At 42.4% G+C, this 25,250-nt stretch overlaps 1 protein-coding gene across 3 annotated transcripts in view; it reads right to left on the bottom strand.

Annotated features, from left to right (window-relative positions):
* SLC16A12 (solute carrier family 16 member 12) overlaps positions 1-25,250 on the bottom strand; it is an 83,963-nt gene continuing 58,713 nt past the window's right edge. For all 3 annotated transcript variants that reach the window (XM_054983335.1, XM_054983333.1, XM_054983334.1), the window contains exons 2-7: positions 19,758-19,977; positions 14,515-14,618; positions 11,941-12,084; positions 9,223-9,814; positions 7,851-8,110; positions 1-655 (exon numbers count right to left, since the gene is read on the bottom strand). In XM_054983335.1, coding sequence (XP_054839310.1) covers positions 393-655; positions 7,851-8,110; positions 9,223-9,814; positions 11,941-12,084; positions 14,515-14,618; positions 19,758-19,963 — 1,569 coding nt within the window. In that variant the 5' untranslated portion in view covers positions 19,964-19,977 and the 3' untranslated portion in view covers positions 1-392. The remainder of the gene's footprint in view (positions 656-7,850; positions 8,111-9,222; positions 9,815-11,940; positions 12,085-14,514; positions 14,619-19,757; positions 19,978-25,250) is intronic.

Genomic DNA, 25,250 nt, shown 5'->3' with positions numbered 1-25,250 from the left:
TAATTTTAAACTTTTTTATGTCTCTCCCAAACAAGATCAGCTGTATGCAACATCTTTGAAGATTGACTGTAACTGCATTCTTCTTCCAAGTTCATCTGACATTTGGTTGTCCAGTTTTTCCCTTTGCACACACAGGTCATTTCTGATAATAATTACATTCTTTCTCTTCCCACTTGGACTAGATTTACTGAATTAGAAATGGTCTTCTGCATATTCTAGAAGAAGAGATCTCCTCTTTCCCATTGAATCTTATTATCAACAGGCCTTTTGGTCTGCTTAGAGAAACTCTTCCCTCCCTCTATCCACTAGGAGAACAAAAAACTTCAATAGGATACCTAGCGAAATTGATCTTAGTAAAATATTCTTTGTACATGGGGCCTTTCAACACATTATCATCTTGTGCTAATGCTATTAACTTCACTAGCCAACAGCTCTACACCTTTTTGATCTAATTCTCTAGTTACAGAATAACGGATGGCTCCATTTGTCCAGATTTGTTGCTTAGCATCAGTTTCTCTGCCAGCTGGCCTCGAGTGTGTCCATTTGACCTTCTTTGCTAGTCTTGCACAGCACAGCAATATCGAACTGAATATCATGGAAAATCCACACAGGACGAATGATGCAGTGTAGTTGCCAGTTGTATCTACAAGCCAACCTGTGAGAAACATACAACATCTTTTTATGGAACAATTAATTGGTATGCCTTAATTCATGTACCTTCTGAAACAAGCCTATCTTGTTGAGAGCCAGTTTGTTGTAGCGGTTAAGAGCAGCAGGACTCTAATCTGGAGAACTGGGTTTGATTCCCCACTCCTTTGCCTGAAGCCAGCTGGGTGACCTTGGGTCAGTCACAGCTTCTAGGAGTTCTTTCAGTCCCATCAACCTCTCAGGGTGATTGTTGTGAGGATAATAACAACACACTTTGTAGACCGCTCTGAGTATGACATTAAGTTGTCCTTAAAGGTGGTATATAAATCAAATGTTGTTGTTGTTATCTTACATACTAATAGTGAAGTGGCCTCAATCTGCAAATACTTATATCTGCAGAGAGAGGCCAGCTTGATACAAGGGAGATTTTTCTCCAGACTTGGGGGACCTCTCCCCCCAGGCTTGCAGAAAAATCTAAAAGGGTAAATAGGAGGGTTGGGAGTTAAAACCACCCCAGAAAACCGAGAACAATCACAGCACAAGTGCAATGAACTGTTCTTGGCAGACATGTGGTGGGGGACAGGCTACCCCAGAACTTACCTCAGGGTTACTCAGCCACCTTTCCCTGGCCCAAGCCACTCCAAGGCCAGGAGAGCCCAGGCACTGCAATAGCAAGGCTGTGCATGGTGGCAGCCAGCCACCCCAAGGCCAGAAGTGACTGGAAGTGGCAGCAGCTAGCCGCACCAAGGCCATGTGTGGCTGCAGTGAGTGGCCCTGAGGCCAGGAGAGCCAGGCACCACAGCAGCATGCTGCACCAAGGCTGGAAGGGGAACAGGAAGGGTTTTTGGGAGTTTTTGGGGGGGGGGGGCTTCCAATCACCTTTCCCCTTTGCCACCCCTCTTCCCAAACTCTTTCCCCCTTTGCCATGCCCCCTTCCCAAACACCTTTCCCCTTTGCTATTCACTCTTCCAAACATCCTTCCCCTTTGCCCTCCCCAAACACCCTTCTCCTTTGGCCCCCCTCCTCCCCAAACCCCTTCCCCTTTGGGGTGCGATGGTAATGGTGTTTGGAAGGAAGGTGCAAAAGGGAACAGCTCTGTGCAATGGAGGGGGGACAGAAGCCTGACAAAACTCCCTGGAATCCCCCTCCCCTGCAATTCTTGCAGGCTCCCACTTGTTATAATCTGGTTGACACATCCGCTCCAGTTTCCCAGGGAATCCCCTCCCTACAGTTTATAATTCTTTTGAACACTTTTCTGTCCTGCCAGGCTTTCTTGGACTGTAAAGCTGATTAATTCTGTGATGGGCAGAATGTCATTTCCAAGAGACTAGTAACTGGGCATTTACTTGTCATACCTGACCCCCAGGAGAGGGGCCAATTAACACAGTAGTTCTTTGGTTTTCAAGTTTCTCCATTCAGTGAACATTTTCCACATTGACCTATCTGCTCTAGGATCCTTTGGACACCAGAAAGAATTCTGGAGTATGTCCAGTAGTAGTAACTGCGTCAAACTAAGACCTGTCCCAGATCTCCACCCAGTGAAACTGGCTGGCCTTGAGCCTGCCTAACTTTCTCAACTTGTGACTAGATCTGCATACCAAGCTGCTTGTGACCTGTAACTCTTGAAGGAAAAAAAAAGTAGCTCCTGGAAGTAGCCTAAAGTCTCCCCTTCCCTGATTTATTTTACTTCTTTTGTTACTGTTTTTACATGATTGTTAAGACTGCTTTATAATTCCACAAGTGAAAAACCCATTTCTAGGACAAGTGAGGGTGGAGGGTGTGCATATATATCAGCTTTGATGTAAACATCACCCTTGCATAATGGTTTGACCAGAAGCCCACAATTTCACATTCATGTATTGATGATACATACCATAGTCATAAACAATATGGCTAATTTGACTATGAAAGAAGCCATTCTGCGATACACCCATTAATGAATGCTATGAGGAAATCTGGAAGCTTTCATTTGTAAAGTGAAACTCAAGGCCTCACCAAGCAATAAGACTATGAAGCTAACTGACTCTTGATACAGTTTAAAAGGCAGATGGCGCAAGGCTTCTTCGTTAGATTTCTGAAAATTCTTCTTTATTAAAATTCTGCCGGTAACTTGAAGGAGACAAACTTAGGGAATTTGCATGCCAATGTACAGTATACCCGCCAACACAAAAGTACGCTTAGGTAATATACTGGCAATAATTTTTGGAGGTGCTATAATCATCAGATTTGCAATCCACTACACACGTGCTCATTTTTTTCTCTCTCCTGCTATGACATCTTTTCAAACACTTCAAAAACTTGCAAGCCTGTTAGACTAGAAAACATAGTAAGATTTGGGGTGACAATAAAATGGGTATAAGGGGAAATAAATGGTACTTTCAACAAGTTTATGAAAAGCTATTGTAACCACAGAGTTTCAGGAGTGGAAATTCCTCCACACATGTAGCATCCTGTGGACATAGGGTTGCCAGGTCCCCCAACCGCCCTGCAGGAGGTGGGAGGCCTGGCACCTACCTGCCATCCTGTGCTTGTGCGCACACTCCTGGCTTGTGTGATGATGTCACTTCTCAGAAGTGATGTCATTGTATGGGTCAGGGGCCACCCTGGGAGTGCTCCCAGGGTTGGGCTGCTGAGAAGCGTGGGAGCATTTCTGCATTCTGCAGCAGCCCAATTCAGGCCCAATCTGGGCTGATTCTGCCAAAATTCGGGCCAATTCTGCCCTAATTTTGGCTAATTCAGCCTAGATTGGGCCACTGCAGAGCACAGGAGTGCTGTTGCGCTCCACAGCGGCCCGATCCAGGATGATTCAGCTCAGGAGCACACTGTGTGGCCCGGAAGCATGGCCCAGAAGCACACCCCAGGAGGTGTGTTCCCTCCCCCACCAGCCAGGTTAGTGGGGCAGGGGGTGGGGGTGGGAACAGGGGATCCCCCACCCTCAACAGGAGACTGGCAACCCTATAGCCAGAACTGTGTATATATTACAGTTATATAGAACATCAGAAAAATCACAGGATCCAACTGATGGGTAAATAATTCAGTATCCTAAGAATCTGCTTTTTTAAAAGGTTTCTGGTCCTTATGATACACTTGAAAAGTACGTGAGCAATGCCTGGTCAAAAGCCAGAGAGCTGGCTGAATAATATTCCTGCTCCTCTGCACTTCCATGCCACAACTTGCAAAATCAAATTATGCAAAATAATTAACATTGCAAAATGAACTATGCCACATGATGACATTACATCCACCTTGGTTTGCATAATCTATGTGGTCTAAATGATCTTTTTCATAAAAGTTTGGCTTTAAAAAATTAACTCAAGTATACAGACAGATCTGGACATAACATACCGTATGGTTGCCAAACTTCAGGTAGGAACCTCCTATGGAGACTGAATGAAGATGACAAATTAATTCATACAGTATTTATATAAAAAGTGCAAGTGCTCTGTGTGCAATTTACAAAAGTACATGTAAGTCACAACACAGTAATTAAACAGATCTTCATATCCGAACAATCATAAATCATATCAAATCAATGTAATCAATCTCTTTAAGAGGGTAGTCAACCAGACTATAATATGCTGTCCAACCCAATGCAAATAGGTACACCGTGATAGCTGTCCAATTGTATAATTTTGTTTCTTTTTTTCTTTTGCAGAGATGAAGATACATTGGTGGATTTCCTTCCCACAGGACGTAATCCAGACAGGAAAGTAGATAAGGAGTGATCCTTTAATAATGATCCCAAGGGATTAAATAATGAAATTGATTTTTCTGTATTCTGTGATTAACAACTCCCTTTAAATTGAAACGCAATGTGCTGAATGGTCCCTTTAACTGTTCAATCAATGAAGCAGCGTTTGTATTTATACCATACTCCTAGTAGTGTTTGATTAAGGTTCCAGACCAGTGGATTATGATTAATGCAGCATAAGAACTTTTGTATGAATTAAAAAGTGAGTACTCATGTTATTGTATTTATTCATATTTATATATTTATTGTAGATTTTATTGTATCGTAGATAGGAATTCCTTGTTATGATCACCAGACATGGACTATTGTATGTATATTATGCTTTATAGGAGAATTATTATTGGCTGATGAATAAGATCCCCGAAATAGATAGATTTATTAGCTAGCAAGTCCATTGCCAACTGTTCACTCTATCAGCTTTCCTGTCTGGATTACGTCCTGAAGGAAGGAAATCCACCGTGGCGTCTTCGTCTCTGCAAAAAAAAGGAAACAAAGTTATACTATTGGACTGCTATCGCAGTGTACTTACCTTGCATTGGGTTGGACAATATATTATATAGTCAGGTTGACTACCCTGTTAAAGAGAGAAACTATTAGATTGATTTGATATGGTTTATGATTGTTTGGATATGAAAACCTGTTCAATTATTGTATTGTGACTTATATGTACTTTTGTAAATTGCACACAGAGCACTTGCGTTTTGGATATAAATACTACATGAATTAATTTGACATCTTCATTCAGTCTCCATAAGAGGTTTCTCCCTGGTTGTTAAAGTGTTGTTTTACGGAGACTTCCCTCTCAGCTGTAAACTCCAGGTAGGGCCTGGAGTGCTCCTGAAATTACAACTGATTTCCAGACTACAGAGATCAGTTCCCTTGGAGGAAAAGGCTGCATTGCAGGGTGGATGCTATAGCATTACATTTTTCCTGAGCGTCCTCCTCTCTCTAAACTCTACCATATCTAGGCTCCGTCCACAAATGACCAGGAATTTTCCAAGCTGGTGTTGGCAACCCCGCATTGAAGAGCATGGTATGAATTTGGCAGCTGGATGGTCCTTAACAGATCATAATGAAAACATGTGCAGAATGTTTTTAAAGGCAGAGAAGAAAACAAAAAAGAACTATCAATAATATTTCGGATTTCTCAAACATCACAAGCTAAATCTGACTTTGTTGTTGTTCTAGTGCTGTTCCCTTTTATGTCCCTTTCCCCATAAACAGTAGGATGTCTGAGTATGCTGCCCCCTAGTGTGCACTGTTGGGTTTAGTTAAGGATGGCTGGACCAGTCAGGCAGCCCTTCCTTTCCTTATTAACAGAGTGCTCCTCCTGAACTTCAGTGCAGCAACGTGGACTATAGTCATATTTACCACACTATCTTACAAATTGCACACAGAGAGCCTCTCCCTTGAGTTAAAGAACCGATAATGGTCTATTTATAGACGTACATTAACTTATCTATAGTGGAGAGAAAAAGTCACTACGGATGGCTTCAGATTGATAACAGGCCATCGGTTTCATTTGTCCCAGGAGGAGATAACGTGCTGCTTCTCCTGATGCATGCAGTGAAGACAGGAGGGAAGAAGAAGGAAGGAAGTTCCCTTGGACTACATTCTACCAATCAGAGAAAGTGAGTGATAGTGGAGTAGGCAGGAAGGAGACTGATACTAGCCTATCTATCTGTCTAACTCTACGATTCTTGTCTTGAAGGTTTGAGCCAGAGACATCGCCAGTCCCTTTTTCCAACATGCACTGCAGAAGCAAGCGAGCATTTTATTAATCCCATCAAACCACAGCTTCTTCCTGTTCCCCTTCTTCCTTCCCCATAAGATGGACACATTATTGTGAATACTGATTTGTTTATTTCTTTTTGAAGGACAGAAGCTTGAAAGTTGTCAATGTTCAGGCATGTACTTAAGAAGTAATCCCAACAGGCAACCTTCGCTTAGCATTCAAACCTGCAGCAGGTTCTAAATCTGAGACCAATCAAGGTGCATCTCTAGCTGGGTCTAGCCAAAAGTAGAGATACAACAGTGTGTGCTGACATACACAGTTTCATCATTAGGCCTGCTGCGAGAGTACAGTCGGCAGATTTTACCCACATCTTCCCAAAAATGCGTTAGGGGAGTGGATAGTAAACAAGGCTGACAGCATTTATTTCCCCTCCTGGGGATTGAGTTTAGGAGAAATCTCTTTCTCAGCTTTGCAGGAGATGCAAGCTTTACTCAGTGCTAATGGTTGGTGCCCATGTCTTTATGAAGCCAGCTTCCTGCTTTTTCTGGAGTAGGGTTAAGCTTGGTGCTGATTGGTCCCTCGTGTAAGTGACAAAGCCACCTCCACCCCTTCTCAGATTAGACTGTTTAAATGTAAAAAAAAAACCCTTTTAAAGAAGAAAGCACCAAAGGAACATGTTATGTGACAGCAATAGAGGTACAGGGAAGAGGTGACCATTAGCATTCAATTCAGAGTCAGGAATGGGGTCCTTTGAAGAGTGAATGCAAGGGGAATCAGAGATATCCCCCAAGCAGCAGCAACTAAGAGTGTACACATTTTTGTGTGTGTCACAGAGAATAGACAGCAATCTGCATAAAAGCCCCACATTTCATCCCACATCCTGGATTCTGATTCTTAGTCACACAAAAGCATGACAAAGAGACAAAACTCAGGAACTGACTTTTATGGATGATCATTTTACAATTGATAAGTTAACTAAGGGCATACCTACCTACGTGTCCTTCTGTGTCTAGGTCTGCTACAAGGACATGCCCTGCAAGTTTCCATCTGGGAACTTAATTCCCAGGCATGCCCAGTCCTGATTCATACTGGAATGATGGTGCACAAGGATGGGCATGTGTGTGTGTGTGTGTGTGTGTTTGTGCATGTGTTAAACTAGGGTTGCCAACCTCCAGGCAGTGTCTGGAAAACTTCCTGAACTACAGCTGATCTCCAGGTCACAGACATCAGTTCTCCTGGAGAAAAAGTCTTCTTTGGAGGGTGGAGTCTATCGAATTATATCCTCCCCTCCCCTGAACACTACTCTCTCTGGGCTCTACCTCCCAAATCTCCAGAAATTGCCCAACTTGGAACTGGCAACTCTAGCTTAAGACCCCATCCCCTGCCATTTTTCATATATGAAAAGGACCAGGGGGATTGTATTGTCGAAAGACCAGGGGGACTGTTTGCCTCACTGGGGAAACCTATATGTGCCCTGTCCAAATATCTGGAACCGCCAAGAGAGCCGAGCAAATAGCAGCCCCTCTCCTCATTCTTGCCTCACGTTTTCCCCTCATGCACCATGGTCCCAGTCTAACTTAGCCTCCTGCATTGTGTTTCCAGGAAGGAACCTGCAGCACATATTGGATAGAAAGTGCTCACGGAAATAAACAGAAGTAGAGTACAGCCGATGTATATGTAAACAGTCCTGTATAGTAGACTTATATGCAAACTGACCTGCAACCGGTGGGCTGATTAAGTATGGTATTGCATGGAGAAAGTACACCACCCCGAGGGCTGATGATAAGGAAGCAGTTCCCACAACATCTGCTGTCACCACAGGAATGAGTGTTACATAGGCTCCGTCGAAATACCCGAAGGTGAATGAGAAAGGCACAAGGAGTGGAAAGTTTTGAAGAACCGGAAGGAAAAGACTGCACAACCCATCCATTCCTACAGCAAAGAGGTAGCAAACATAACGATACTTTTTCAAGCACCTAAGGATATAAACAAGACAAGGTGGGAAAGTTAGTTGCAATGAACCTGTGATCAGTTACCATCTTGCATGATTAAGAGAACTCACACACTGTACATGCTATCTTATAGAATTTCAGTTGGTCCTAATAAAAGATTACAGGTAGCCACATCGGTTTGAAAAAAAGGCCAAAACCATAACTAAAATATGATCCAAAGCAGTTACCTTCAATATTTGGTAACTGTTAAAAGTCGCTTCTCTTGTAGCTTCTCTCCTTTCCGTTTAAATCTGTCCACTTAGCACTGCTCCCTCCCTGTTGTGGCCTTTACAATGAAACAGGCATGTCCACAATGCAGAAAAATAACTCTGAGTAACAATGAGGAATTCTTGCCTCCTATGCTATCTGGAGCCAATGGAGTGTTCCCAATACAAACCTATCATCTCCCCGCCCCCCCCCCCCAAATCTGCTGCAGCTCAAAATACTCCCCTGGGGGATGGGAGACCTTCAGGAACAACATTTTGTGGTACATTTTTGGCTGCAGCAGGAGGAGGGGTGAGAAAGTTGCCCTCTGCTGACAAAAACTCCCTGATGGAAATGCCCCTCGGGATACAAGCTCATGACACTGCAGCCTCCCTCCACACTCCTGGAATGAAAGAGTGAGGCTGCTTTCTAGATTATATAGGAGGGCTTCCATAGAGGCCTCAGCTCTGATGCTTTTCTGTTTTAGAAATTAAGAACTGCCTTACTGTTCATAATACTATTCTCAGACCAAGTGAGAGGGAAGACAAGCTTTCATCTACTCCCATATGATATCACCAGTCAAAATCAGACCCACGACACTGCCCATTAAAAAAACCTGTCTTTTCCCTTTGAGAGTGTTAATAAGAATATGGAGGGCAGTCTCAATTAGTGAAGCCAGGTGGGATTTGAAGGGCTAAAAACCCCTTCTTGAGCATCCCTGATCCAAATCCTATCATTTATCTTTTAAAGACTGAAGACCTTTGCCTTCCATCACCCCTGGTTTAGATCTTATATATGATCATGGTCTCCCGCCCAAGTCATAGAATGTTAACTGGCATTCGCTGTCCTGCATGGGTCCCTATACCCCACTTTCTACACAGTGCTGCCTTTACCTTCTATCTGTGAGCCATCCGAAGGTGATGTTTCCAATGATATCGACGACTCCAAGAATGGACATCAAGAAAGCTGCCTGCTGATGACTGACTCCAACCCTTAACGCATAAGGCACCAGGTAAACAAAGAGGGGGCTGCAGCCATAAGCCATAAATAAAACAGACACGGCAAGCACCACAAAGTCTGGCATCAGCAAGAAGTTGTATTCCTGCCACGAGCACCGGCAGAGACATTTGTGAGACCACACTTTGATCAGAGGGGAGCAGACAGACCACTGCTTTAAGTCCTGCTTTTGTGCTTCGGGCCCAAACTCTTGCTCCGGGAATTCAGGGGTGTTCTTGTGGTCCTCTTTCATTGCAATCGGTCTCATCAGAGCACCACAGACACACAGGTTTAAAACAAAACCTCCCAGGATAAGTACAGCTCCACGCCAGGAAAACTGTTCAATCAAAAGCTGGACCACAGGGGCCAGGATGAATGTGCCAATTCCGCTGCCCGACATGGCAATCCCGTAAGCAAGTGCTTTCCTCTTGCTGAAATACTTGCCTACCATTGCTATGGCTGGTGAATAACAAAGAGCAAATCCCAGGCCTAGAAGGGAAGAAAAGCACAATAAAACGACGTTAATAGCACTCGAGAGAGCTGGCAGAATGCGATCATTGCCAATTATTTACATGGGGAAATAGTTGTGAAAATATGCATTTGGACTTTTTTATGAAGACAACATTTTGTGGATGATACCAAGAAAAATTATATACATACCAGATACTCATGAATTTTACTTCCACATTTCCCTCCATGCTTATAGTATATGTTCACTTAAATTAACGGCATCATTCTGAAATGCTCGTAATCCAAATGTATCACCAGATTTTGGAGTTCTGAATTACCCGTATTAAATTGCTATTTAGAATCCTTGGTAATTGGGGTGGGGTGGGGGGAGACTTCAACTTGTTGACACTGTCGCATTCAGACATCAGAACAATCTGAGTTAAATCATAGACGTCTGAAAGCAAAAAATCTTCAATCGCTCCTCCATGTATGAAGGGGAGAAACGTGTGTGAGGAATATGTGAGAATGACAATAAACAAAGTTGATGCTGATGAAGAACAAACTCCTATTTGTTCATGACATCTGAAGGCAGTCAGCGAAACATTAAGACATCCAGTGGGTAAAGATGGTTATCAAAGATTAAAGTTTATATCTTTTGTGGGGTTTGCATCTTTTCACCACAGGAAGCTCCAGCAGCATTATTGGGGTTTGATTTTTGGAAGGAGTTTCTTATTTGTGGACAACACATTTGATAAAAGTTGAATCTGTAACTGATGGAACAACACAGGCCACAATTATGGACTTTTTCTTAGCAAACAAACGATTAGCAGCATTTGAGTACAGTTATTTCTACAGAACTGCAGTATAACTGCAGGGGTCTAAGGACTAAGCTTGCATCACCCTGGCTACAATGCTAGTTTTAATAAGTCAGCAATCTCAGTATAAACATTTCCAGCCTTCATTTTGTTGAGAAACGAACTGGAGAAGGACAAAGAATTTTTTTTTAAAGTAATTGCTAAATTCACAAGGAATGCTCAGGAGTAACAGACTCAGAAGATGTTTCTTTTAAAGAGAAATAATATGAATTTTACTAATCAAAATTAACTGATGTGATTGCTTACCGCAATCCCACCATTACCACTAGATTGAAGTTCATACGCATAACAAATCAAATGAATTTTCAAGATTCAGAACTCTCATTCCAAGACTGCAAATTGATGTGTTAGAATCTGAGCGAAAAGTAGAGAAAAAATTGGTCTTGAGCTTTAAAACTGAAGTCTTGGCACCAGAATTATACTATTCCCGTGATCCAATACATCATTCCACCTAATTAACAACAAAGAAGACACCAATCACACTTTTCATTTAAGATTCTGAAGCAGCTGACCTATGAGAATTAGCATAAAGATTCTAATTTTTAGGTCTCTGCTGACTGACTTTTTCATGTTTATTTACTGATTTAATTGGCTGTAATCCATTATCTATCACATTTAGAATTTGGGTCCCAGAATTTGGGTATAAGCTCTTGAAAGCTTATACCCCAAAAATCTTGTTGGTCTATAAAATGCCACTGGGCTTAAATCCTGCTGTTCTACTACAGACCAACATGGCCACCTACTTGAAACCAGGGCTTTTTTTCAGGGGGAATGCAGGGGAACGGAGTTCTGACACCTCTTGAAAATACTCTGCAATAGTGCTTGAAAATAATATGATTTCAAAGAATCCCATGTGTTTCTTCCTCATTTTCCTCTTGAGAGTTTCGCCACCTCAAAAACCCCTGGTTGAAACTATCACACTCAATTTGTTTAGGATAGTATATGTGGTTATCTCATCCTCCATTTTATCTTTACATCAGTCTTGTGAAGCGAGAGCGAGTGACTGGAGTGAATTTCATGCTGAATGGGGATTGGAACTTAGGTCTCCCCGTCCCAGCTGAACTCTAGCAGTTATACCACACGAACTCCAATTCCCTCCTGACCTTGCCACAGGCTCACTGGATGGCTTTGGGAAAGTCTCCGTTGCCTTTCTTCAGTTTCCAAACAATAACATGTGAATTATGGTGGCCTAATGCTTAGTCAGGAAGGTGAATAAAGTAATATTCTTGGGGCAAAAAAGGAATAAGGTAAATTAAGTACAATATCCTCAAAAGCAATTAACAGTAATACCTGTAAGAACTCCTAAGGAAAGATAAAGATGCTCCAGCCTTGTGGCAAAGGAACTCAGGATCAGTCCAGCAGATGCAAGCAATCCTCCTAGTATGATGCCCACTTGACAGGAGATACGATTACTGATAAAACTCCCCAGTGGTGCTAAATACAAATGAATAAAATACAAATGAACATGAACTTGTTTGCATTTCTCACACAGACAAGTGTAACAGCTGATATGCAGAAGATGGTACTCCAACAAGAATATCTTTTTAGCCCCGATAACTTTTGTCACCTGCCAGAACTGAGTCCAGAACATCATGGCCCATTCTGTGTTTCCCCCCTCCTCCACAGACTTTTCAAACTCAGCTGCTTCCCATTCCCCCCCCCCCCAAAAATCAAACTCAAGCTAAGGGCATCTGGAAGAACTGATGGAAGACTGAGGGATTCACATGAGGCCTTGAGCAAGCCAGTGAATACATGTCCAACCTATATGTATGAGCGTACACCTATTTGAAAGAAATAACCAACACACTTTACAAATGAAACCGGGGACCAGCATTGAATAAATGTAGGGTTTCAATTACATCTTCAGCTGCATGTGCATTGAATTTAACTTGAAAATTACTCAACCCACGTATGAAGAAAAATAAAGTATACACTGTACATGGATTGTATATGTGTTCAGTGTAACTTGTGAAGAGGGCTTGGGATGAAGAAATGTTGTCAACTAGGCCAGAACAGAAAATATGTTCCAAGCAATACATTACACATGAACCCCCTAAGTAAGAAGCAATAACTCTCTCATAAGCTGCATGTAAGGAATATTTAAAAACCCTGACATGATCCACCTGGGGCAGCTGCGTCTGTGAGAGAGGGATCAGCATAGGGCTTACTGGATCCCTCAGTTTCTCTCTCCCCTCCTTAATTGGCTCTTATCTGCAAATATGTGGGAACACATATTACAAAACGTGCCAGTTGTTACTTGCAAAGGAAAGCCCATAGATTCCTACCATACATACATCCAGGCAACCTTCCTCTTCTCCAGGGTCCCAGCCCTGAAATTAGGTTAGCCAGAAAGCAGAAGAAAACAGGGTGCCTGGCGTGAGCACTATATCTACCCCCTCCTATTTGTGCAAATGTGCTTGAAGATACTGGGGGTGGATCTTGTCCTCCATATTTTTCATCCATAAAATATTTCAGTTAAGTTTGTGGGGAAGCACAAACTTTTAAAATTACCTCAGAAGCCCTTGGATTGGTCTTGTGACCGTGATATCTAAAGGACTGGCCTTTCCCTCTGTGAATGTGTACCCACGTGTGCCTGCACATGTGAAGTGCCATCAAGTTGCAGCCTACTTATGGTGGTGACCCCATCAAGGGGTTTTCAAGGCAAAAGAGGTCTGGAGGTGGTTTATCATTGCCTGCCCCTGCATAGAAACTCTGGACTTCCTTCATGGTATCCCATTCAAGTTAAGTGGCTGGACTGAGAATCAGCACTCCGCTGGTTCAAATCCCGCTACTGCTATGAGCTCAGTAGGTGGCCTTGGGTTAGCTACTCCTCTTCAGCCTCAGCTCTCTAGCTGTATTGCAGGGATAATAATACATTGACTTTGTCCACTGTTCTGAGTGGGGCACTGGTCTGTCTAGAAGCGTGGTACATAAGCACAGTTACTATTACTGCTCCACTGCCCCTTTTTTCAGAGGTCCACATGACTACATGAAGCTGCCTTATACTGAATCAAACTATCAGTTAGTATTGCCTGCTCAGACTGGCAGCCACTCTTCAGGTTCTCAGAAAAGCGTCTTTCACATCACCTCCTACCTGATACTTTTAAACTGGAAATGCCAGGAACTGAACCTGGGACCTTCTGCATGCAACACAGATGCTCTGCCACTGAGCCACGGCCCCTCCCCAGTCAAGAAGATTTCAGGAAGTGGTAGAAACTTCCTGTGAAGGCTCATCTGGCACAGATTTGATACCTTTCTGCTGCCAGGTGAAAATCTATTTGTTCTCTCACAAATGGGGGAAGGTTGTTTTCCCTTGAGGTCTTTCAATTATTGATTATTTTAGTGTCATTTTGGTCTCAGGTCTGATGTTTCCATTGCTGGCTTTATAAAATGCTATTTTTTTAATACTTTTTATTTCTCTTTACGTTTTTAATTTACTTGTATTTTATAGCATTTTTAATTGTTTTCCCATGCTATTTGCCACCACAGGAACTGATTTTCTGGCTGAAGGACAAGAAATAAATATTTTCAATCTATCAATAATAAAACAAAGAAAAGAAGTTGACTCTGAAATTTCATTCCAGGAAGTACCTCTTCAAACCTTGATTCCCGTTCTATGAAAAGCATATTACGCGTATTTGGAATAATAGGGAAAATTCCCTTTACCTGATTCAAATACAGAGTGCACCATAAACCAGATTAAACCGTTGGGATCATTGTTAGGTAGAATGCTTGCTCTGATTAGGAAATCTAAAACCACAGTCTATATCCATTTGGTTCTTTATTACTTAATATCTAGTTCCACACACTGTATTAGAGAATACTACAAGTAGTTCATCATTTCCAATTGATCTGACTACTCACCACAAAGCATTGTAGCACAGTCTACTATGGAATGGATCCAAGCTGTTCGGGCATAATCTTGAGCAAAGTAAGTCTGGAACTCCACAAAAAAAATTGAGATGCACCTGAAATAAACACGCACATTCCAGTTTGGTAAATCTAGGATAGTTTTGAAAGAACCAGATAACACAATAAAAGATTAAGTGGAAACTGATTAAAGAGCTCAGCAAAAGCATTCCTTTTCTCATTTTGAGCGAGCCACTCAAGAGGGTCCTGCTTTCGTTCTGTTCATTTTGAGTGAATTCACATGACAAAATCCTTGTGGCTGCCAGGATGACTTTGTATCAGACGTGTGATGGGAGTTCTTGCCTCCCAGATGATTGTGGGTGACTGTGGCACATGGGAAGAAGCTGCTTCAGTCCCCCCACCCCCCATGACATGTTCACATCTTGTAACGGTCCTGTGGATCTGCTATCTACTCTGGTGGAAAGCTTACATACAGCCATCATTATCATGCAAAGTTACTATGTAAAGCACCAAGTCACATTACCATTACTATAGTTATAGCCTAGGAATGATTAAGAAATAGGCTATGTGAAACTGTTTCCACGATAACATCTCCACCTGCCTTCGAGTGCTACTGCAAGTAACCTATTCACCTAAGATGAAAAAGAGAAACACAAGGAATTTCTTGGGGGTCTCTGAAGACTGCTGACTTTGTGTTTAGAACAGAAAGGGAGAAAGAGACAGCTACAAGTTGACTGAAGCGCTAGGAGGTGATGGATCTCTCCCCCCTCCCAGGGTCTGTTAACCTGTAGAAGTACCTCTTTGCCTCCGCCTGTATTCCACCTTCATATTTATAAATAAACCAAATGTTTCAGAGAAAGCACTATTAATATCTGGAGATCAGAAGCATCTCTTGGGGAAGATTTACAAAAACTTATTGCAATATCACACAGAAATGGAGCAAGTTAAAACTTGTATGATAAAATGGATGGATAGTTTCGGAGAAACTATCCTGATGAACGTATGGGAAAATTTAGGGACTAAGGACATAAAATTTACAGATTATCAGTTCCTGAGAGAAAATTGGTATAAAATGTTCTTTAGATGGTATACTACTCCCAAAGACATTGCGAGAATTGGGTTACAGCGGACACTGTTGGAAATGTCAAAGCATGGACGCAACATTTTATCATATGTGGTGGATAAGAAACACGAAAATATTGAATAAAGATACATGAAGCGATGCAGAAGCTTCTCAAACTTAGATTTGAATTAAGTCTGAAAAATATGCTCTTAAATATCCTACCAACTAACGTTAGAAAAGAACAGGGAGATCTTTTCTGTTACATGGTGACAGCAGCAAGAGTATTACTTGCAGCAAATTTTAAAACTGCCATTGGTGTGACAGTGTTATGTCATTTCTGGGGGAAACCCAGAGATGATGTTGTTCCACTCTAGGAATCGCTGGAAACTCTGTGGTGTTACCATACTATGCCATTGACGTAACACTGTTCACAGACTGCACCCCCCCCCATCTCCCTGCCTCCCCCCGAGTAAGATACTCCCACAAGTGATATTTAACAGACAAATAGTATGATGTCATCTCATCTGGTGTGTGTGGAGAGTTTGCCACAGAGGTGGCACGATGGCAGGATTTTGCAGTAGGAGAGTAGAGAAGTTACCTTGATGGTATTTGCCACTTCATATGGCATGCATATTCCTCTTCCCTCCACAAGAGTGCAGCAAGTTATGTGTATATTTTTCAAAGAAGATATTAATCTTCTTATAAAATATGAAGATGGTGGGAAGGGAGGAAGATTGAACTTCTTGCCACAATGACACAAACAATACCTAATAGACTATATTCTTTGGTTGTGCCCTATTCTAAGGATAGGTTGCACTATCAGCAACATTGTTTTCTTGAAGGAACTTTTTTAAACAGAGGAAGAAAAACAGTGGATCAGACAGGGCATGAGAAAGTAAGAAAATGAGAGGAAAAACTAAGAGAAAATAAGGAAAAATAGATATATGTAGTTTTAGGTATCCCAGAATGTAGGCTGGAGTTATGGGGATAGAAAGTAAAGTGCTGTACAATGTGTTTCTTACTATGCATGCCAGTACTCCAGAGGGGGCAGTATATTTTAAAGTGGGTAAGTCATGTTCCTCTGTATCCTTCCACTTGTCTATTCTGCTGCTGTTTCTTTGTTTACCCAGATTGCTACCTTCAGAGATTTCCTTCTTGCCAGCTAACTAGAGTTGCTAGGCACAGCCTGGAAAACAGTGGGAAAGAGGAATGGGGGTCCCCACATGGGAGTGGGCACTGGATGATGGCGTGGCATCACTTCCAGGAATCCCAGAAGTGATGTCAAGCCTCTCTAAGAACTGGCCAAAATTCTACAGTAAAACCTCTCTAGAAATAGCCAAAAAAAATCACCTGTGTTTTTACCATATAGTTTCAGCCGATTCCTTGGAGTGTGCAATCTAGATCTGGGATTCAGGATAAAAGCCAGATTTTTGCCAATCTGGCTAAATCTGGTTTTCCTGGATCAAATCAGAGAATCTCGGATCCGATCCAGGATCCTGGATCCAGACCCCCAGGTAAATCGGGGTAACTCTGGGAAATGTAGCTTCAAACTCTGGCTGGCTCCTTCCTGGCTTCTCCCACTTTTATTTCCCAAGAGGGAAATAAACAGAACAGCAGCAGGAAATGCCAACTGGGAGTGGGAAATTCCCCTACCCCTATGGGATTGTGCCAACTCTCTTGCTAACCCCTTCTATTCCTACCTCTTTGTCCAACCTCCATGAGGGCAAGATGTGCTTCCAGCATCCCTTTCCTTCCTAGTTTAGGCAGATGACTAGAATGCCTGCTCTTCCTTTCCTATCATGGAGTTCCTTAACAATAAAGAACATCCATTTCTTTTCTAAACAAGCAACAAGCTTTGTGTAGATATTATTTCTTATAGCAGCCTCCCCTTTCTGCTATGCAAACCAGTTCTAAAGCAATCAGTGAGGAGGGTCTAGGTCTGGAAATCTACGGCAACAGGGCACATAACAATTGCAAACTGATAAGTGGCACAAGTCTGCCATCTTGTGGAAGAAACATTCCTTCCTAATTTGCTGGTCAATGCTGGGTCAAGAAACTGGTATTTCAGCACATTTGTGCATTAAATGCCAATTCATTGCTTCTTTGGCCGTGGTTGCTGTTGAAGTAGAGTATTTCAGGTGTTCCTGGATTTTGATATGCTGTTTTATTATTATTTAAAAATATGTTTTGATACTATATTGTATTATTGTTGATGGGTAGCCACCCTGAGGGTTTCACATGAGGATGGAAAGACCGCATTTTTTAAAAAAAGATATGCATTTTCCTAGATACACATTATAGTGGCCTGTGTGCTGGGAAAATATGATATCCCCATAGCAGGACTGCAGTCTTGAGGAAACACATATGAGCATCAGTCAACAAATGGACTTTTATATTGTTCAGTAGAACTGATTGTTTAGAAGTCAAAACATTTACATTGATTATGACTTCTAATAGCCCTTTAAAGGGATGAATTATCAGCTAATTTTCCTCAGACCACACTGGGCAAAGCTACAAGTGACGAATGACACAGGTTGGACACTTGTCAGCTTCCCTCAAGTTTTGATGGGAAATGTAGGCGTCCTGGTCTTTCATCTTGGCTCTCTGACTGTTGTCCAATGGACTTTTTAACTGTCACTTTTCAACTGTCATTCTGCCAAGCTGCCTACATTTCCCATCAAAACTTGAGGGAAGCTGACAAGTGTCCAACTTGTCTCAGGTGTCACTTGTAGTTTGGCCCTAAGTTGCTCATGAAGCCCTTTACCAAGTGCATTTGGATTGTGCCAGGTGCTCCTACTACCCACTGTTTAGAGAAAAATTAACTGACAAAAGGGACTGAATCAACGTTTTCATTTAGAAACTGAAGCTCTTCAGCCACACAACGCCCATATTAAATACAAACCTAAGTCAACAACACCTGGAAGATTAATTTTGTCTCCATAATATATATATATTATACTAACATTGAAGGTGAGCCTATTTTTTCCCTTTCTGTTTTAAGGGAACATTTCCTGAATATTTATGATGGTGAGGAGTATAGAAAGAGAGCAAAGGTCTAGGGTCACAGTTCTTATTCAAGATAGTTTGTGGAAAGGCAAGCATGAGGCAGAAAAAGGGTTATGCAACAAATGTATCAGGCAGACAAAGGGTCAAGCAAGGCCTCAGAATGAAAAAATGTAGGGCAGCAGCCTGCACAACTTGTGACCCATTAAGCCTAGCCAAGCACCGCCCATCAGTTATGTGTGGCAGCCTGCTGGAGATGCAATAAACCCAAATTTGTGGTTTTATTCTCTATCAAGCAAAAACAAAATTAGTACAAAATTAGCTGCAATCCTAAAAACATTTTCCTGGGATTAAGCTTCAATTAATTAAATGATGTTTCCTTCTCTGTATACCAGTTTAGTACTGTTCCCTTTATGACATAACACTTTTCTGCCCAGTAAGGGATGTCGTGGTGGCTCTGTTTCCACATGGTGTTGATCAACCCTATTTAGGCTCCTTTACGTTTCATAGACAAAGCTCTGCTCTCTGTCCCATGATTCATTCAGGTGAGTTCAGTGAAAGAGAGGAAATTGTGCCATATGTACTTCCCACATTTCCCAAGGAAGCCTTTTGGGGGGTTCCTTTAATGTTGTTTTTTAACAACAGGTGAAAATATGGCTGTTTCCAAGAGTGGTGGAGTTTTTTAAAGTAGAAAATGTAACAAGTTTTAATGTTTTGCTGATGTTTTTGTTTGAGTATTAGATTGACGGGCTTTGCCCCTTTGTATAATGTTATAATGTTTTCACATGTTTTCACATATAATGTTTTCACATGTCTTGGCATAGCACTAAACTCATGGAACAAGGGTGTCTTCATGGCGTGATTTCTGACGTCATTGCGCCACTTGGCGCTACTTGGCTCAATGATGTCAGAAATCACACCATGAAGACGCCCTCGTTCATACGTCTCCACTGTGCTGAGATGTGTGAAAATGGCCATAATGATTCTTTCTTCTCTTTTATAGTTTTCTGGCTTTGCACATCATCTTGGATGCCATTTATAGCAGAGAATGTGACTTTAAACTGCCTAAATAAATAAAAGATGGTTCATATCCTACCATTAATTACAACTTTAAACAAGAGATAATGAAATATAACACTGAGCAAAGAATCAAGTAGGAAAATGGTTTTACCTTGTTACCGCTCTAGTGCATATAGTAACGAGGAAGCAGCCAATCACAATCATCCACCCCCAACCGCCATCAGGAGGGGAGGCACTTAACCCTTTTCTTGCCACAGCAGTGGTCATGATGGCAGGTCTCTCCTCTTGCCTAGAATCACTCTGCAAGACCAATGCCAGTGGATAGGCAAGGGATACATGGAATGTTACCTGGCACATGGGTTATTCGACATCTGAAACAAACCAGAAATGATCAAAGTGCGCCACACTTCCTTTGTTCTGCAAAAGGCCACTATCAAATAGCTCAGTGGGGCTATTGCTTTATTGTTTTATGTGGAGTTTTATTTTTAACCCCAACAATTGCAGGACATAAATTCTATGCATTGTTGGGAGCAGCTGACAATGTATCATATTCTTTAAACCAGAGTCACTTTACTGAACTCAGTTTACATCCAGATCACCATCAACAGAATTAATCTTAACTGCTAACATCTTCTGAAATGAATTCTGTAAATCATGCAAATATATTGCAACACAAAAGTCATACAATATTTTCAAGTGTGTCATTATTTTCAAGTGGCACTCTGATATTAATTTTGAAATGGTAACATATGTAAGGTACAATCCCAAGCATGTTTACTAACAAATAAGCTCTTTTTATTCCAGGGGCGTACTCCCAAATAAGTGTGCAAAAGATTGCAGTCTTAGGCTTCATATTAATATTAACATATTACTGAGCAAAAAAAAATTCTCAGATTCCAACTGTACATAATAGTGGCTGTTGGTTGATTCACATGGGGGTTTCATGAAGAGAGCAGGATTTTTACCCAATTTTTTTTTTGGTGGGGGGTCCAGATGAAACCCTTCCTCTTGCAAAATCCTTCAGGGTCAGATTTCAAAGGCATGAATAAGATTTAAACATCCAACTGACAGATGTGTCTTTGAAGATCATCTCTCTTATAGACTTTCCTCCAGAGTTTTGCTTGAATGAGGGCTGGATCAAGAAGCTGGAATTTAGAGTCAGAGAAATTCTGGGCACTATTTAAATCCCAAAGACAGCCAATCAGGTTCCAGTGCAACCTAAACAGAACAAGCACCCTTCTGCTGGGATTCCTGCCCAGAGCTAATTTTTCCATACAAATACATTTACACACCCAGATTTATGTATGCCCAAACTAGTTTTATTCAATAGAACAAGATCTAAAGAAACTTGTATTTGGTTGGTTTATTTAGGTTATGGCAAGTACGTAGCATCTTTATCATACAGAAGCTTTCTGTTTGTTGAAGTCTGCAGCCATAGGCACCATTTTCTCTGCTACTGATTTCCTGTCAGGTTTAAGCCCTGGCATCTGTTGTTTTAGAAGGCAGGGGCGTAGTCCCTTAGCAGACGTAGTTAAATCTACTTGAAAGTCATGTGGACTCCTACTTCTGCAGAAAAATTAAATGAAACAAATGAAACACTTCCCATTCCCTTGGACAATCCACATTAATGGGTTGTTGCTCATTTTAAAAGTATGTCTCTTACCCCCATTGAATGAAGCAAAGGTTTTAAACAAATAAGCAAAGTTGTCTGGTATGTGTTTGAGTTTTGCTTGGAGAGGAACCTAAAATAGCTCAGCGGCAGTCTAATCCTTTAGCTGTTGAACATACAATATTCATGCTGACAAGAATCATAGGCCGTCCTATGAAATGTTATCTGATGCCACTTCAAGGAGGGGACTGAGGCCATTTCAAAGTAAACAACGATAAGCAACTTGAGGCAAGCTTTTAGTTTTAATCCTGCTCTGGAAGAACTGATTTTATGGGCCAGATTAATGCTCCCATATCGTAGCCACACACACACTCCAAAAGCAAGAATGTGCAAAGCAGATACTTTCCATGCAAATATTAAAGTAGCACTAAGTAGCCACACTTTTCCAACAGCCTCTGTGTGGGATCTGTAATTAAACCTTTAAATTCTCCAGAGGCTCAGAGCCTGAGAGTGCCTTGAGCCACTAACATAAAACGAACTTGCTAAGAAAACATAGGCCTCTTCAGATGTTCGGTGCGAGGGAGAAATATCAGCCCAGAAAGAGACTTGTGCTCTTTTGTGTTCCTTCTCTTTCTCCATGGAAATAATATTTGATCCAAACTCTACATAGTTATTTGTAAAGGCTATTACCAGGGCTTTTTTTCAGTGGGAATGCGGTGGAACAGAGTTCTGGAACCTCTTGAAAATGGTCACATGGCGGGTGGCCCCGCCCCCTGATTTCCAGACAGAGGGGAGTTTAGATTGCCCTCCGAGCCACTCGGCGGCGCAGAGGGCAATCTCCCCTCTGTCTGGAGATCAGGGGGCGGGGCCACCAGCCATGTGACCATTTTCTCCAAGGGCAACCCACTGAGTTCCACCACCTCTTTTCCCAGAAAAAAAGCCCTGGCTATTACACTGACAGGAACCTAAACAACCCAGACTACACTGAGCTCAACAGAGCTCAGAAGCTAAGGAGGGCAAGCAGTGGTTAGTACTTGGATGGGAGACCACTAAGGAAGACCTGGGTTGTTATGCAGAGGCACAGCAAACCAGCTCTTCTCATCTTTTGCCTTGAAAACCCATGAAGAGTTGCCACAAATTGGTTGTGACTTGACAGCAGTTAGCAACAACGATTGTTATTATTGTTAATTGTTATTATTAAACTGACCAAACCACCCATCCTGATCTGTACTTGGAGCTTTTAAATTATCCTCAATATTTGTGATTGGATTCATGAAGGCCCAAACAGCTATTTTGCCACTGACGTGAATTCCCAGAATATTTATAAGAGAAGGAATAGATAAGGTGCACTGTAGCACTGCACTGAGAAACAAAAGAGATGAAGAAAACATTTGGTCAAAGTTTATAGCACCTGACACCTTTCCAGGAATTAGTCTGAACCAGGTACTACCAGATTTTAAAAATCCCTATAAAAGTATAGTAGTCATCACAACATAATATTATAGTTTTTTTCAAAATGAAAGAGACTTAATAACAGTCAAGATAGCAGAGAATTTTGCAGAGGGCAATAAATAATGTTAATTTTGTACTGAGTGAAGCGCTGGTCCACAGCTGAGATGCAGAAAAACAGCGTTGCACTCACCTGTAACTGTTGTTCATCGAGGTCTTCCGTGCAGGCACACATGGGACTGCGCTTGCGCAGGCTTGCCGATTTCGGAGATTTTTTAGCTCAAAACCAGTAGGGGACACCCTTGCCTCTCAGTGCGCATGCGCAGCCATCTTCCCACTGAAACAGCCTCCTAAGGGGCAGGGCAACCCCCAGATACTCTCAGTCCTCTTTCGCTACTGTACTCACCAGAAGAAATTGAGCATTAGCGGGGAAGGAGGGAGGGTATGTTTGCCTGCATGGAAGATCTCGATGAACAACAGTTACAGGTAAGCGCAACACTGTTTTTCATCATTGGTCTTCCAGTGCAGTCCCACATGGGAGATTAACAAGCTTAATTACCTGGGAGGTGGAAGGAGGAGATATGTCAAGAGAAGATGGACTACATGACTGCCATGCCCACCGCTGTCTCCTTCCTGTCCAGAATGTCTAAGGCGTAATGTCTCATGAAGGTATCAAGTGAGGCTCAGGCAGCCACCCTGCAGATGTGAACTGGAACATCCTTCAGCAGCACAGCTGAGGAAGCTTGTGACCTGGTAAAATGAGCACGAACTTCCAATAGACACGGTAAGTTAGCCGTTTTATAGGACAACAAAATAGCCTGAACCACCCACCTGGCCAAGGTCTGGGGGCTTGCCTTCTTCCCTTTTTCGGGGGCCTGAGAAACAGACAAAGAGCTGAGTGTCCAAGCAAAAAGGTCTAATGCGGTCTAAGTAAAAAAGCAGTGCCCTCCTGACTCCAGAAGAAAACAGGTAAGACTAACTCCTGGGCTAAATGAAATTTAGACACCACCTTGGGCAGGAAGTCTACCTTGGTCCTCAGGACCACCTTTTTCAGGTGAACCTTCAAGTATGGGGGTTCACTGCATAAGGCTGCCAATGCCCAACCCTTCGTGCATATGTAACTGCCATAAAAAGCCACCTCCATAGCCAAAAACCTTAGGTGGCACGTGGCCAGGGGCTCAAAAGGTTTGGATATAAGTTTAGTCAATACAAGTGGCAGGGACCATTGAGGAACAATGGTGAAAGTGGGCGGAAATAGATTATTCAAGCCCTTCAGAAACGTTTTAGACGTGTAATGTGAAAAGAGTTTTATCTACAGGAGATGGAAAGCTGATATTGCTGCCAGGTAGACTTTTACCGAGCAGTTAGATCCCCCTTTCTGCTTAAGGCTCAAAAGGAACTCCAATATCCCTGGGAGGAAGGAGTCTAACGGTTCTAGTCCCTTCTCCCAACACCAAGCACAGAATCTCGCCCATTTAATACTATATGACTGGCGTGTAGATAAACACCTCACATTCTGTAAGACGTGAGTCACCCCTTCTGAATAGGTTCTTGCTGGTGAACCAGCCAGGCAGTCAGTTTGAGTCTGTCTATCCTGTGATGAAAGACCACCACCCCTCCAGGACAACAGGTCCGGACACAGGGGAAGGTGACAGAATTGTGTCTGCAATCTCATCAATCCGTGGAACCACGGCTGTCTTGGCCAGTAAGGTGTTATCAGAATGGCCGAGGTCCTGTCTGACTGCATTTTGCTGATCACTCTGTTCAACAGGGGGAAAGGCAGAAACATGTAGTAAAGGAGGCCAGACCACAGAAGTTGAAATGCATCCCCAAGGGACCCTCGGCAGACCCCACCTCTTGAGCAAAACCACTCCACTTTGTGATTTTCTTCTGAAGCAAACAAATCTATGTTTGGAGTACCCCAATCTTTGAAATGGGGTCTAAGTAAGAGTCCTGCAAGGACCACTCATGATTGTCCCCTTCTAGTATGCTTAGGTGATCCACCAGGGTATTGTCGGTGCCCTGAATATGTACTACTTGAAGCCATACAGAGTTCTCCTTGGCCCAAGTCCAAATCTGCATGGCTTCCTTGCAGAGGGGTTCTGAAGCTGTTCCCCCTTGCTTGTTCAAGTAGAACATAGTAGTCATATTGTCCGTGAGGATGAGGACAGTCTTGGTTTTTACAGCATCTGCAAATGAAGCCAATGCATAAGAGACTGGTCTCATCTCCAACAAATTAAGGGCCAAACTACAAGTGACAAATGACACAGATTGGACACTTGTCAGCTTCCCTCAAGTTTTGATGGGAAATGTAGGCAGCTTGGCAGAATGTTGGACAAGTGACAGTTGTAAAGTCTATTGGACAGCAGTCAGAAAGCCAAGCTGCAAGACCAGGACGCCTACATTTCCCATCAAAACTTGAGGGAAGCTGACAAGTGTCCAACCTGTGCCTTTTGTCACTTGTAGCTTGGCCCTAATATGAAAGGTCCTTTCAGTAGAATCCCATAACCCATGTGCATAGGCCCCTCTGCAGTGGGCTCCCTATCCAACATTAGAGGCGTCAATAGTGATAGTAATATCTGGTCT

Source organism: Eublepharis macularius, chromosome 6, assembly GCF_028583425.1.
Source record: "Eublepharis macularius isolate TG4126 chromosome 6, MPM_Emac_v1.0, whole genome shotgun sequence".
NCBI classification, from domain to species: Eukaryota; Metazoa; Chordata; class Lepidosauria; order Squamata; family Eublepharidae; genus Eublepharis; species Eublepharis macularius.
This window is presented reverse-complemented; position numbering and strand designations above follow the sequence as displayed.